The 16016-nt window shown below is 41.7% G+C and overlaps 1 protein-coding gene across 2 annotated transcripts in view; it reads left to right on the forward strand.

The window, feature by feature from the left end:
- Nucleotides 1–16016, forward strand: part of LOC145407165 (glutamine--fructose-6-phosphate aminotransferase [isomerizing] 2-like) — a 57487-nt gene that overhangs the window by 20792 nt on the left and 20679 nt on the right. For both annotated transcript variants that reach the window (XM_080278188.1, XM_080278189.1), the window contains exons 2-5: nucleotides 5385–5492; nucleotides 8062–8295; nucleotides 9502–9668; nucleotides 11062–11203. In XM_080278188.1, the coding sequence (XP_080134314.1) occupies nucleotides 5385–5492; nucleotides 8062–8295; nucleotides 9502–9668; nucleotides 11062–11203 (651 nt within the window). The remainder of the gene's footprint in view (nucleotides 1–5384; nucleotides 5493–8061; nucleotides 8296–9501; nucleotides 9669–11061; nucleotides 11204–16016) is intronic.

The raw sequence follows: 16016 nt of genomic DNA on the forward strand, positions 1-16016 counted from the left end.
TTCCACCCATTTTTCCTCCATAATAATAATAATAATAATAATAATAAAGGTGTAGCACTGGATCCTAACACGTCAACAACCCCCATTCCAAGGCCACGATAAGACCCAATTAAAATACCAAGTTACGACGCAGTGCTGGTGTTAGCTGCGTCACGGGGGTGCTGGTGTTACGTGTGTTAGGACCCGTTACGTCACCGGCCTGTCACCCTGGATTAAGATTAAGAGGATTTGGGAGTGATTAGCCTTGTGAACACTGATTGTTTGATAGCAAAGGATATGAAGGTCAAGGTAGTGATGGTGGTGATCAAGAGATTGTAGTGATGGTGATTGTGGTAATGTAACCCTTCCAGCAAATATCAGATAAAAAAAATGTGATTTGACCTTACCCATTGACATTGACCTTTGGCCTTTCCGTGTGACTTTGACCTTTGACTAATTGTTTACAAAATTGCTTCCTTGAAAATTGGTTTATCCTGAATACTTCCCCAAAGTAGTCTGCATTGGATAAAAATTGCTTTCATTGACCCTGCTGTGTTACCTTGATCTTTGACCTGTTCTTCTAAGAAAACAAGGTCAACCTAATGGGTGATCCTCAACTCGTCCACTAAGTTGATCCAGATACGATCAAACTACTTTACTTAATTTGTTCACACCTAGACTCATGGGGTAAACGTTGACCCACCCGTATGATCTTTACTTTTGCCTGACTTTAAATAAGAAAATGATTCACTTCATTCCTGCCTTACCCTCAGCATACATCAAAGAATCTCTAGTCTAGCGATTTTGGGAAATTCCCTAACACTTCTTCCCCAGCGATCTGTTTTTCACATTTCACCCACGTATTCTCCTGTGTTTGTGCTGATGCAAACTTTGTCAGTATTGAAAAGGTGTGAATAGCACACAAGGGAACGTTAAGGTGTAATATGGAAAATAAGTCGCTAAGGAAGAGGCGTTAGGAAGCATCTTAAGGCACTCAAAGTATTGTCCTTAGAATGTAATATAAACTCCTTGTTGAAGACAAGCCTTTATTGAGGTGACAACGTTTCGCTTCATACAAGCTTTTTCAAGTCTGTGAACAATATTTCCTACTTTTGGTAGTGGGGGGAGCTTAAGATGTGGGTGGGATTTCCTGTTATTAAAGGATTACCTGGACAAATCAGGACCTATGAAGGGATATTAAAAGAATAGGCTGTGAGGTCCCGTGGGGGGAATTTTTGGGATCAAGGGGAGTGGATGGCGAATACCCATGAATATATGTATACATACATATATATAGGGTACCTATATAAATATACATACATATACACATATAGCCTACATATAAATACATATACATACATATACACATACACATATATACATATCGTTCTTATATATATATATATATATATATATATATATATATATATATATATATATATATATATATATATATATATATATATATATATATATATATATATATATATATATATATACCGTATAAAGGTTTGTCTTCAATCCGGTGTTTATATTCTGTCGGCCTTTGCCTCCTTTCACACCTGGTCTTAAGAGGTTACCTAAGCTAGGCTTGGATTTGATCTCTCTCTCTCTCTCTCTCTCTCTCTCTCTCTCTCTCTCCACTTTCACATTAAACAGCGGTAAAAGTCAGGGTCCTCCACGATGACGTCACGAGGCTCCCAGGCGGCGGGATGTCGAAACTTGCACAAAACTTTTTTTTTTTCTTTACCGGTATATAACGGTGTCGAATTAGGCTCCTTCTTGCGTTATCGATAAGGCGTGGGGATTTGCCTGGATTTTATCAGTTTCCGACTTTGTGTGTGTGTGTGTGTGTGTGTGTGTGTGTGTGTGTGTGTGTGTGTGTGTGTAAATTCTCTGACATTGTTGGGGTATATCGTAACTAGAACAAAAAAACATGATTAAGATTCCTTATTGCGCCCATGAACTGCATTCCCATGACCTAAAAAAGTTTCAAACACCTGTTCCTGAGCGATTTATTTTGTATATCACATCATTACCCCTTCACTACGCTAATGTTCCACGTTTCGAATCAAAGATGTTCATATTGCCCGATTTTTTACCTCTGAAAGATAAAAATGGGCGTATGATGGTTTCCTACGACTTATATGATCTGCATTACGGTAGAGGTTGCTTATCATCCTTACACCCACCCCACGGGCACTTAGGAGTAGAGATTGATGTGTGTGTGTGTGTGTGTGTGTGTGTGTGTGACCCTAGACTATATTTGACAGCCCAGGAAGGTGTTTGCCGTCCCTGAGGATTTTTTAAGCTTATGGAAATTTGAGATATCAGGTTGCATCTCAATTTGGTTTCTATATTGGACTGAACATTTTTTTTTTTTTTTTTACCTGATCACACACACAACACGGAAACTTGGACGGCCTGGGTATGTGGGTGATGGAAGAGGGTGGGGAAGGGGGAGGCAGACTAGGTGAAGGATAGGGTGGACGTTTTTAAGGTGGGCGGCGAACCGGAATGGAGTAAAGGACAGTAGTTGAGCCAGGATAGAGCTGGTGTGGTGGAAGTGGGATAGGGATAGAATGATGGACTGCAGGTGTGCCGGGATAAGACATAGTGTATAAATATTGTGGAATGTTAATTGGAATGGAACAAATGTGTACAGTTGAGCCAAGGTAGAATGGAAGAGTGTATGCTGAATAAAGAGGGGTGGAATGAAGGACTGGTGTTGAGCTAGGAAAAGACGGACGAGTATACGCTGGAAAATACATTGGGATGACATACAGGATTGCTTATGGCCTGGATAAAGGTGGAAAAGATAAAAGAATAGGGTGCTGGGATTAGGATGGTATGGAGGACTGGTTTTGAGGTAGGATGAGGTTATGGTGGAAGAAATATTAGGATGAACTGTGATGGCATGAAAGACTGCGGTTAATCCCTTCAATTCGATGCCTTATTTTGAATTGTAGGGTACTCCTTCTATCCCCAGACTATGTTACGTAGCTCTAGAGAAAATTTTCGAACTGGAGGGTTAGACATAAAAAGGTTTGATACAGTCTTCATTAATCCGTTTAGTACAGGAGGTGTCTCTAAAAACATGAGTAAAATTGTCTGGAGATAGCAAGAGGAAAAATGCGCCATCACACTGGAAGGTTAGGCACAGTAAAAGCAGAGGTTATGTATGTAGGTGGATTAGGGGGGATGATGGACTACAAGGCTCGGATCCACAAACAAACGTAGGGCCAACTCCATCTTGTAACCGGGATTTGTTTAGGCAGGATGGAGAGCACCGAACCTTCCCATAGCTCTCGTTCTTCCTTGCAAAAAGAGATCTTGGTTATGAGGGAGCGTGGGTCTTTAAGTCTGTTTGTGAATCTGGGTCCAACTAAGCCGGGGCAAGGTCGCTTGGAGGTTGTTCTGTACCGACCACCACTGATGACCTTACCTGATGTGAGTGGCTTGTAGTAGTAGTAGCAGTAGTACCGGTAGTAGTAGTAGTAGTATAGTAGTAGTAGGATCAGCAGCAGTAGGAATGGTAGTAGTACTATAGTAGTAGGTAGTAGTAGTAGGAGGAGGAGGAGCAAGGGTGGTAGCTGTAGTTCGGCCCCCCCCCCTTAGCTCTCTGGGTCCTTTAAAAATTTATATATATTTATTTCGATAACAGCAAAACATGAAAAATTGACAAGTACAAACAAAGAGTAACACATGAGCCAGCAGCTGCCTGACTAAACCTGCATGCGACCTCCCAGTAATTATCGGATTACCTGACCTCACCTCACTACGGCCCCCCCCCCCTTAGAAAAATCCTGGATGCGCCCCTGAGTAGCAGTAAAAGTGGTAGTAGTCGTAGTAGTAGTAGTAATAGCATTAGTGGTAATAAAAATAGTAGTAGTAGTAGTAATAGCATTAGTGGTAATAAAAATAGTAGTAGTAGTAGTAGTAGTAGCAGGAGGAGGAGGAGGCAATGGCGTGGTAATATCAACATAAGCATCAGCAATAAAGGCAATATTGATTGCAAATATTTCCATTCCTGACAGATACCACTTCCTTAACCTGTCTTGCCCACAGCTACCATCTCCCACTATTGCTTCAGCCACTGCCACAGCTACCACACCTATCACTACCACAGCTACCACACCTGTCACTACCACAGCCACCACACCTATCGCAGCTACAGGTCACCACAACTACTAGCCAGAAAAAAACCTGCATGGTCACTTTCATTTTATCGGCAAATCTCCACCTTCTCCCTTCTCCCCCACTCCCTTCTCCCTTCTCCCCCACTCCCTTCTCTCTCTCTTCTTTCCTTCCTTCCTTCATGCTTTACTGTCTCTGCCTCCCTCCTTCCCTCCTTCCTTCTGTTTGTTCATCCTCTTCATTTCTTTCTCTCTCCCTCTGTTCTTTCCTTCCTTCAGTCTTTTTCACCTCCCTCATTCTCTTGTTTCTTTCTATTCTTCCTTTCTCCCATCCTCATTTTTCTTTTCCTAAATTCCTTCTTTCCCTGTTTCCAGTCCTTCTTTCCATCCCATCCATCTCTTCCCTCTTTTCTTTTTCCCTCCCATGGTTAACTCTATCCTTCCTTACTGTTTTGCATCCTTGCTTCGCCCATTCTGTTCCTTCTGTAACTTCCATCCTAGCTTCCTTTCCTCATAGTGTCCTTTCCATCCTTCCTTCCCTCCTTCCTTCCTTTCCTCATAGTGTCCTTTCCCTCCTTCTTTCCTTCCTTCCTTCCTTTTTCTTTCCTTTTTTCTTTCTTTTTGGCTGTCTGTCCTTCTTCTTTCTTTCTCTCTTCCTTCCTTCCTTCCCTACTTCCTAATTATTTAATATACTTAATTACTTTCCTACATACATTCTTATACACACTTTCATTCTTTCTTTCTTTCCTATCTTTTTCTTTCCTACTTTTATTTATTTACATAGACACCATACTCCATTTCATACCTTCCATCCTACCTGCTCCCACTTCCTCTGCCCTTCACAAAAGTATAAAAACCTTCACCTGGTAGTTTTTTCCCCATTCACATGCTAAGGTCACTGGTAGATGGTGGTTGTTGTGGTAGTTATAGTGGTGGTAATTATTGTGGTGGTTGTGGCAGTAGTTGTGATGGTGGTTGTGGTGGTAGTTGTAGTGTTGGTTGTAGTGGTGGTTGTGGTGGTAGTTGTGGTGGTGGTTGTGGCTGTAGTTGTGGTGGTGGTTGAGACATATGTTGTGATATTGCCTGAGTGAATATTAAGTGTATATTGTATGTTTTGATGTGTCCAGATTAAGTATAAAAGTATAGTGGCTGTTGTGATGTCAGAACAAATATAATAATAAAAAAGTAAAATACAGTATTATTTATTGTTTTGCCTGAGAGCATTGATATTTCCTGGGAGAGTATTAATGTCTTTTTCTCTCTCTGCAGGAATCTTCGCCTACCTGAACTACCTGTCCCCCAAGCACCGCGCTGAGATCATCGAGCTTCTCATCCGCGGTCTTGAGCGTCTCGAGTACCGCGGCTACGACTCCGCAGGTAGACATAAAAACGCCTGTGTGATTATCCTGACTACTACACCTGTCTTAGCTGTCATACCACACCTCTTATACTATCATACCACACAGTACTTCTTACTCTACTACACTTGTCTTACTTCTCATTTCCTGCCACACCTGTCAAGCTACCACGTCTGTCACACTGCTGCACCTGTCACACTATGACACAGTCATTATACACCTATCACTACCACATCTTTCACACTGCCACACCTCTCACTCCACCACATCTTTCCTACCACACATTTCCTACCACACCTCACGCATTACCGCACCTGTGACACACCTGTCACATCATCACCATCCCTCAGTGCTGTAATAGGTAAACAGACCCTCACCACCACACCTGTTGCTTAGGGTCATATTCTCGTGGTCTTGGGAGGCTGACAAACCTCACTCTGTATATTTTGCATGTAACACCTTAGTATATTCTTTAAGTTTGCAGCTGTGTTTTATTTATTATTATTATTATTATTATTATTAGTGAAGTACTGTGAATAACATACAATATTGATGTGCACATTGAATATTCGCTCATATGCAACATCAATGTAGTTTGCACGAGTAACATTCAAGGTATTAAGAGTGCATACCTTAATATTTTGTCATATTTATATAATTAATAATCAGTTGAGTGTGCATTAATACAGTACAAGAGAGTAGATTTTTACCACACACTTTGGCATTCATTAGCATGTTTTTTTGTGGTCTTAATACGGACCTGGTTTAGTTATATATAATATAAGAGAGAATTACCATGCTGTATTCAGAAAGGAACTGCTAAGAATGAGGTGCAGTACAAGGGAGGCTCCAAAGACCACAATAACACAGCCTCAGGTCACAGGACTGCAAGGTCAAAACACTGGGAGGTCTTGTGTGTGTAGGTGCGTGTGTGTACCCATCCTCCTCACCGTGGATGATTGTGTGTCGGGTCCTTCTTAGGTTAGGTTAGACTAGAGTAAGGTAGGATATGATAATGTCGGGACAGGATAGATTGTTATGTTAGCTAAGGGTACAAGAAGTTAGGTTCGGGTATTAAAGGTTGAGGTAGGACTGCCATGTTAGATTAGATTAGCATTAGAAAGGATGGATTAGGATGGGACTGCTGTGGTATATTAAGTTAGGTTAGGTTTCTCTCTCTCTCTCTCTCTCTCTCTCTCTCTCTCTCTCTTAGCCATAAAGAAACAAACACTGAAAAGCGCTTCTTGCTATTATTATTATTTTTTTCTTTTTACCACTCGTGCCAAACTTAACCTGGCTAGTCATTTATAGAAAGACACAGCTGCACACCTGTCATGTCACTGCCTGCCTACCTGTTTACTGGTACCTGCCTACCTACCTATTCCATTCCCTTCCCCAATTTCCTAACCTGCCTGCCTTTTTATTTGTATTTCCTTCCTACATAACCTGTCAACTTCCACATGTGCCTTCCCCCCCCCCCCATCCTTTTACCCTCTCTCCCTCCTTGCATATCTCCAGTATGTTCCCTGCCTCCCTTTCTGCCACCCTAACTTCCTCTTTAACAACCTGCAAGCGTACTTTCTATATCTTTGCTTTGCACCTCTTAACTTTCCTGCTCTTCCTCCCTTCCTAAATTCCGTTTCTTTCCCATCTACCTTGTAACTTTCCTGTTTCTCTCTCTTCCTCTTTCTCTTCCTTCTTTCCTCCCTTCCTCTGTTCATATCTGCCCAACTGTGTACCTACCTGCTTATCACTGAATTTCTTGCTTCCCTTGTATCCTCTCACTGCCTGTCATAATCTTATTCCTCTCCCTTTAACTGCCTGTCTTCTAACATCTTTTTATCTCTCTCCTTTTTTTTTTTTTTTTCTGTCACTCTTGCCTACCTGCCTTTATACCTACATCTTTATGGTGCCTACAACCCCAATAAACTTGCCTAAACTATCTCCATTCATCTCTACATCCCTTCTTGCCTACCTAGCCTTCTTTCTTCCCTTTCTCCTGCCTCCCTCCTCGTTTGCCTCCCTCCTCGTTTGCCTCCATGCCTTCCTACCTGGCTCCTTCCCTGCTAGCCTCCTCATTCTTCTTTGTACCCACCCTACAGCCTTAAATAAAGCATTGATTCTTGCTGCTTATTCTTTCCCACACTGACCCCACATTGTTCTCTGTACCCACCCTACAGCCTTAAACAAAGCATTGATTCTTGCTGCTTATTCTCTCCCACACTGGCCCTACATTCTCTGTCCTCATCTCACTCCAATATTAGCCTTGGACTTCCCCACCCTCACTGCACTGAAGTCTTAATCACTCTCCCACAGTCCTCAACCCATACCCCAACCTTAACTTCTCACTTTCCCAGCCTCAATGCTGCCCAGTCCTAACCTCCCACTTCACCCCAGTGCTAAGCTCACACTCCCCATACCTTATTCCCAGCTCCACAGTCCTCAAGCAGCACTTACATCCCATCCCTAACCGTACACTTCCTCAGCATCACCTGCACCTCAGCCCTAACCCCACACTCCCCTAGCCTCACCGCACACTCGAACCCTGACGTCTCTTCTTCTTAACTCATAGCCTGTCACTTCCCCAGGTATTGGGCTGGATGCTCCTGATGGTGGGGTAAAGCTGATTAAACAGACTGGCAAGGTAAAATGCTTGCGTGACAAGGTTGAGGAAGAGAAGGAAAAACTTGATGTGGAGCGTGAGCTCGACATCCACGTGGGCATTGCTCACACCCGCTGGGCCACTCATGGTGTGCCCTCAGACATCAACTCCCATCCACAGCGCTCAGATGATGACAATGAATTCATTGTTGTCCATAACGGTGAGTCAGTCACTCTTTTATGTACACAAGTTTTTTAAGGATTCAGTACAGTACAGTAGTCTGTGAGTACAACAGGTCCTTGTTGCAAGTCACTTCTACTAACATTCGCTTTTTGACTCATTCTTTTGTGTACTGTAACTTTCTTTTAGGGATTCAGTACCGTGCAATAAGTCCTTGGTTTTAAATGTCAGTTTTACATTTTTTTTTTCTTTTTTATATATTCCACAGTAAATTACAGAGAAGTAACTATTAAAAGTCCCATGCTCGATACAAAGCTAACTTGCTTTTTTATCCCCCAATATACAGAACAATTTACTGTAAATGGGATATGTTTTGATGCTCTGGAACACATTCCAGACTTATGAGGATTGCCTGTACTTCCAGGATGTAGTGTCTTTGCACTTAATGAGCTGAAAATCTGAAAGACTTGAGTGATGGGTGAATGGATGTATGCACTCATTCACTGCATATTCCACTGATAGCTCCCCTACTTTTTTTTCTATTCATTTTCCTCCATGTGGATATTATCTGTCCCATTTTTTATTCATCAGTGTTGATGGGTCGCTCACTCCTCTTGTGCTCAGGTTTTTGAAGGAACCAGCACAGTGCTTTCATGATACAGTATTTGCATTTAACAAGCTCCTTGTGGTCCATAATTTCACTTGTACTATTCATTGCATTGTAATTTTGGAAGGAACCATGATAGTTGGTTCAAGATTATTGTGGTTGCATTTTCATTTGCATTAACCATCACAACTGAGCCTCTTTCACTGTTACCCTCACAACTGTACTTGTTTCTCACACCACTGTCATCACAAAATCTGTCACTACCATCATCACCATTGAAACCTTATGTCGTCACCATCACCATACTCATTATTGCCACCTTATCTCCATCTCCATCCAGACCCTCTCTCCATTCACATCACCACACACTCCTAGCCAGCATACCATCTTTATTAACATCACCACCACCATCTGCACCCCTTACCACCATCACCACCACCATTCTTTGCCAGGTTGCAGTATCAGTCACACAACATTCCTCACCCTTCATCTCCACCACCTTCACCACCAGCACCATTCTGATTCCTTCACCATCTTTTACCTTACCCACCCTCCTAATCACGTACACCAACCCTCACCACCTACACCTTCCCATACACTTTCACCCCCCCCCCCTCATCACACTCTCCACACCACCAGGCATCATCACCAACTACAAGGACGTGAAGCAGTTCCTTGTGCAGAAGGGGTACAAGTTTGAGTCGGACACAGACACGGAGGTTATCGCTAAGCTGGTCGTACACCTCCACCGCCTCCACCCAACCTACTCCTTCAGGGAACTCATTGAGCAGGTCATCCAGCAGCTGGTGAGTTAGTCTTCTGCAGCTTTTTTTTTATGCCTAGTGGACTATGTTTAATTTTTTCTAACCTAATAAAGATCCCTTACCCCTTTTTAGCTCAGTTGATGGTCATCCATATTCAGAGTAGAGGCTTTACCTAATGAAAAACTCCTAACTCCTTTAAGTTCAGTTGATAGCCAAGTAAAGTCAAACTGGAGGGTTGTTTTGCTTAGTAAGCAAGGGGACTGACTGATTCTTTCATCATAACTAAGGCTTATTGGGTTTCATGCAACCACCACTTAATATTCAAGTAGTGGAAGTGCCCCAATTCCTTCAGGTAAAAAGTGGTAAGTGGGGGCACTCACCATCTAATGTAGTGCTGCTCTTGGGTGCCTGCCCTTTCCTCTATTCCTTCATTCCATCCTCATCTGTCTTTCTTCCCTTTGTTCTTTTCTCTGCCCTCTGGCTGTGAGTGGCTCTACATTGAGTGACAAGCTAAATGGTTTCCTATACACCAGGAAACCGTTTGTTATGCTGGGTGGTAACCATATAACCAGATTGTGGCGCATGGTGGTTTAGTGGGTAATTAAGGCGCTCCAATCAGATTGAGCTGGTGCAGGTTTACATCCAAGGGGTGGTTGGAGTTTATTGCTCACGTAATGCTACTCAGGGATGGGTGAGGCTGGTCACTCTCATCTTAAATGTCAGGACCAGCTTGCCTAGCCTTGGGCTTCTATGCTCCTCATGGGGCAACACTGGATTAGTTGATGAATGAATGAATATTAAAAAAAAAAAAAGTACAATAGCCTAAGGTACCAGGTGGGAGTAAAGGACAGATGTTATCAGACTGAGTCCTGAGAGGCAACTGTAGGTGTGTTCATCATGTAATGCCATCAGGGAAACAGGCTTACCATCAACTCATTAATGTTCTGGACTGTAGTAGCCTACAGTAGAATCAGACCTGAGTATCTTGGAAGAGGTAAAATGGGACTGGTAGCTTTTTTGTTTCTCATGACCTGACATTAATGTGATCAGTGGCTTTCTTGATTGATATTTTGTTTCTGAGAGTGATGTATGGTATTATTAGGGACAACAGTTTAAATAATACGGTATGGTATTTCACTTGGCATGTCCATTACTCTTCTCCCTGGTGCATAAAGAGCATCAGCGATAAACAAAGAAACATATCGAGCATTTCTGTGCCCTTTGGGGAGGATGTTTTCACAGTAGTGTTTAATATCAGTGCGATTATTTTGTTATACAAGATATAGCTAATTAAGAGAACTCTTTCTTATTTATTCATAATAATATTACTCCAAACTATAATTTTTATCATCTTCATAGTCATGTGTACCTTGTGTCCTAATTAAGGATTTTATAATGACTTTTATCTGGAATCACTCTAAACCTGGTATTTCAGGAGGGAGCATTTGCCCTTGCCTTCAAGAGCAAGCACTTCCCTGGTGAGCTTGTGGCCACCCGGCGTGGCTCCCCCCTGCTGGTGGGCATCAAGACCAAGGAGAAGCTGGCTAGTGACCACATCCCTGTCCTCTACAGCAAAGGTCAGCTCACACAACAACTGGTTGCTTATGTATGATTTTTGAGAAATGTGTGACTGGTTTGGTAATGTTCCACAGAAGACTGAGTTAGCAATTCAGACTTATTTCTCATCCTTGGACTATTGCACAGAACTTTTTGTTCAGTCCATGTCATAGTGTGATTAATTAAGTCTCAGGGTTTAGCTTGGTAGAGGTTTCTGATCAAGTGTACTACACAGCAGGATGTGATTTTTTTTTTTTTTTTTTTTTTTTTAATGGCCTGTTAGACCTGGGATATTTGTATGCATATTGCTTATGGTGGTTGATCTTGGTAGTGTATATATGCCGTTATGGCAGAGCACTGTGGATATTTAAAAGAAACAAAAAGAAAAAAGGAAAGTATAGTAGAGAAAAGAGTGTTTGGTGTTGAACAACTGTCACATAAAAAGTACTGTAGCTAAGTACAGTACAAGGAAAGTTTGCTACATTTTTCATTGTAAACAGGAAGTTTGTGGTAATCTCCAGAAAGAATTGTATAAAATGAGTCTGTATTAATCAGACTTTAAACTAATGTCCTTCCAATCATAAGTGGCTGCAATAAATATCTTTCCATGCCACTCTGTCATAATTCAGGATTTACATAAGATTACTTCAAGCCATTTCACAAAGCAGAGTCAGGTCTCAGTATATGATTGTTCATGTGATAAAGCAGTGGAACAATGAACTGAAAGTTATACTGTGCTTAGTTTTACGGTAACGATGTTGAGGTTTGCTTGTACAATAAATGTGATGGCCATTTACGACAGTCCTGTGGAACGCAGTGACACATGCAAGTCGACTGTCAAACATTTGACCCAAGATGGTCGCCCAGTGCTTACATGCACAGAACCCCCATCTCAGGCCTTCTGCATAGGCAGCCTTCTTTGCACCACTCTTTTGAAGACCCCGTCTCGCTCGTCCACTTGTTCGCATATCCCACACCAGTGATCATTTCCCTTGTAATCTCTGAGTTCCCTAACCTTCTCATGTGTGTGTAGGGCCATTGAAACACCATCACTAATGCCAAATAACAGTGCAAGTGTGTATAGTGCTGTGTGCAATAAATAGGTTGACAGATAACTGTTTGTGTGTGACATAACTGAAATGCATAAGTTAGTTTTCATGTCTGGTGTTAGCCCCAGTGGAAAGCATGTTGCTACTGATGCTGCCAAAGGCAAGGCTAAAAGTGTACAGCATAGCCTTTCCCGTCATGTGAAAGTGGACATTTCCTCTAACTTTCGCTCTAGTCTTTCACACGCAGTGTGTCCAGGCATCTCGAAATGATCGGATCTTGAATCTGGCTCTCTCTTTTCTCTTGGAAGGAACAATAATTGCGGGCTCGCTGCCTTTGGTTCCTTCTACCTCGCATAAAAAAAAAAAAAACATAAGGTGGGGTAGGGAATGAGCAAGATGGCCAGGGCCCTTCAGTTGCCCCAGTCCACAGTCTTTGTGATAATAAATCTGATGCTGTCCTAGTGGCATCGCTGAATATGCCAGCCGTGACTGCTAATCGACTAACCAAAACTATCTATCTATCTATCTATTGCCAGACACCTCAATCCCGTTTGGGGTGGCCTCCAAGTCGCCCTGTCCCCCGCCATTTCACTCCCCTGCTCCCAACTCACACCCCCCTCTCTCATATACCTCTCCACCCCATCTCTCCATCTCATCCTCGGCCTCCCCCTCCCTCTTTCCCCCTCCACCTCACTCACATACACTCTCTTCGTCAGTCTTTCACCCTCCATCCTCTCCACATGGCCAAACCACCTCAGTGTGTTCCTCATAACGCTTCCTATCACATCCACATCAGCACCACAACGCTCCTTTATATCCTCATTCGTCAGCCTGTCTCTCCATGTGACTCCACAGGCTCCTCTTAAATAACTCATATCCACGGCTCTCCCTCTTGACTTGTGTCCTTCCAACAACGTCCAAGCTTCACTTCCGTACGTTAGAGTTGGTATCACAATACTGTCATGTAGTAACTTTTTCACTTCCATGCTCACTTCCCTGTTTCTTATCACTGCTTTCAAAGAACCAGCAACCTTTCTTCCCTGCTGTACCCTTTCAAGCACTTCATCCTCCAAACCTCCATCTTTACTCATCACACTACCCAAGTACTTAAACGTACTCACCAAAACTAGGGAACCCATAATGGAGGAGATGGAACATCTAGTAGCACTGTGGGTTAATGGACTTAACAGAGAGAAGCAGCCCCTGCATTGTAGTTTTATTTGTGCTAAGGCTCTCAGTCTGTGGAAGGATCTCAGGGATAAGAAAGGAATGGAGGCAGCTGTACATGTGCCTCATTGGTTTCCTTCCTAGTGTCATTATCTTTGTTGATAATTTGACTGGTCAAGTTAAGGCATAGACAGATAATTAAACTTGGGGATGAAAAGTCACATTTAGTCAGCAAACAAGTTTCTGACAAGTGATGGTTATTTATGATCAGCCTGACCTTCACTTTGGATATATAGTTTCTTCAAAGCTTGAATCAGCATACCAAGACCACCAGCTGTAAGCACTATGTGAATCAAAAGCTCTGTGTGTATCTGTATGTGGTACCTTTTGGGTGAATCTTTCTGAGTACAGTATGCAGAATTTGATAGGCAAAAAGGGTAAGTTGTATGTATGTATATACATCTACACATAAGCAAGCATGTTTCCTGGGCTCAGTGTTGCTGGTACAATAATACTTCTTGTTTTAAATTTGCTTTTTTTTTCAGAGTATGCACTAAGGGTTCAGGTCCAGACAAAAAGCATCACCACAGACATTGGTTCATCTTATTTAAAGCTAAGATGTAACTTATGTCTTTGTTTTATTTTTATTTTTTTATTAATTTTTGTCAGTAATTTTTTCTTATTTACAAGCCTAGGAAACTAATTTGTAATTTTAGATGAATTACTAGATTAGAGTTAATTTTGTCTGGAACTAAAGCCTCATTGTACAATATCCAGAAAAATATCAGGGCTTATATTCAGCCTTGGAATTTACCAGACATGCAAAAACATACACTATTCACATGACATGTCAGACTCATCAGGAAGTTTATGTCTACCATGCAGTTAAATCAGCACTGTATACAGTATGTTAAACATCTCATTGATTTTATACCATGCTAAGTGAGGTTCTAACAGAGCTTTAGATATATCAAGCGATTTCATTCTACAGTAAAAGTCCTCCAATCCGACCACCAATAATCCGAATATCCCAATACTCCGAAATGTTCAAGGCAAAATTTTTCGAATTTTCTGGACTTTTTTTTTAATGTTTCTGGCCATTATCTAAGGATTTATCTGGCTTGGACTTGCTCTTCAACTTGGATGTACCTGCCTGCAACTATTCAGCTACTGTTCTTTTCATTTCTGGTGAGTAAAACAATAGCCCATATCATTTTAAGTGTTTATGTAATGATCATGTACATATTTCTAATGTTTTCAGAGGTCCCTCCCAATAGTCTGAAAAAAACAGTAGTTCGAAAGACCCTCAGTCCCCTACCATTCGGATTACAGGACTTTTACTGTACAATATAAGAATCAGAGACCTCATCATTAGCTGTAGAGTTCTCAACTATATTTGCTTATAAAAACTTGCAACACCTTCTTCAAATATACAATGGGTATAGTTAGCAGCATCTGTCCCTATGGTGTTGGTGACATGGTTCTGACTACTTCTCTCCGGCTTACTAAGATGGCTGCGAATTCGGCGGGCGGACTCTGGGGTCTCGGGATAGAGGCAAGTGCAGAGTGTCCCTGTGGCCTCACATTAGCCACTTGCACTTTTCCCCCAGCAGTGCACATAGCTTTGATGTCTTGCATGCAGTTTAAGGCATTTTGTGGCAATATAAGTCAGACATGTTACTTAGGCTTTTAGAATTTGCACACTAACCCAACATGCTATCATGTACTGCACACTTCTTCCCGGCTTATATCTGAGGTTAGAACTGTATTCATCATTCCTTTTCATCACACAAAGACTCTTACTTTAGAATAGTTCTTTGCTGCAGCTGCACTTTTGTATTGTATGTACCTGAAGCCAGGACTAATATGTGCACGTCATTCAATACTAAGAATAACAGGGGCATTTTTTCAGCTCAGTATTTGTAAATAGTTCTGTACCTAGCTTTGCATTACATTTGTTGCCTGTTTTACCTACTGTAATCTGTCATCTGTGTTGTTTAATTGTTTGACAGTGTTGTGGCCAGTTACACACAGTATATGGTAACATTTGCATGACCCCCTTATTGTATCAACAGAAGACTTGCATTTAGCTCATAGTGCATTGGTATTCTGAGTTTTGTGTGTGATGTTCAGAGATTGCTTTGAAATTTAAGATGGATATAGAGAAGAGGCCTCTTGATAAGTGATCATTAGTTTGGAAACTACTGTAAAGCTAATGTCATTTTGTAACAAATATTATGGTATTGGTGCCTTTGTAATTTTTTATGGTGTCTGATATATTGGTCACATTGATGATGGGATGCAGTGGTGCATGTACTGTACATTGGCATGTTGTCATGGTGATGGTACTGTACTAGAGGCACGTGGTGCTATGTAGTAGCTGGGAAATAATGTTTAGCGATAAAATAACTCAGGTCAGAGGGTCTCACCTAAGTTGAATAGAATCATTTGGTCGTAGCTAGAATAATAGAATGACATCAGCTCACTGAAGGAATTATGAAGACTGTTTCTAACACTTTCAATTTGAGAAGTCTTCTAAACCTCAGTATTCTGTGTGTTTACAGAATGAGAGTGTGTCTCTGCAAGAAACATTGTCTTATCCAGTTAATTTTGATTT

Source organism: Coenobita brevimanus, chromosome 72 (assembly GCF_032717465.1).
Source record: "Coenobita brevimanus isolate Jiangsu-jjx chromosome 72, ASM3271746v2, whole genome shotgun sequence".
Lineage (NCBI taxonomy): Eukaryota > Metazoa > Arthropoda > Malacostraca > Decapoda > Coenobitidae > Coenobita > Coenobita brevimanus.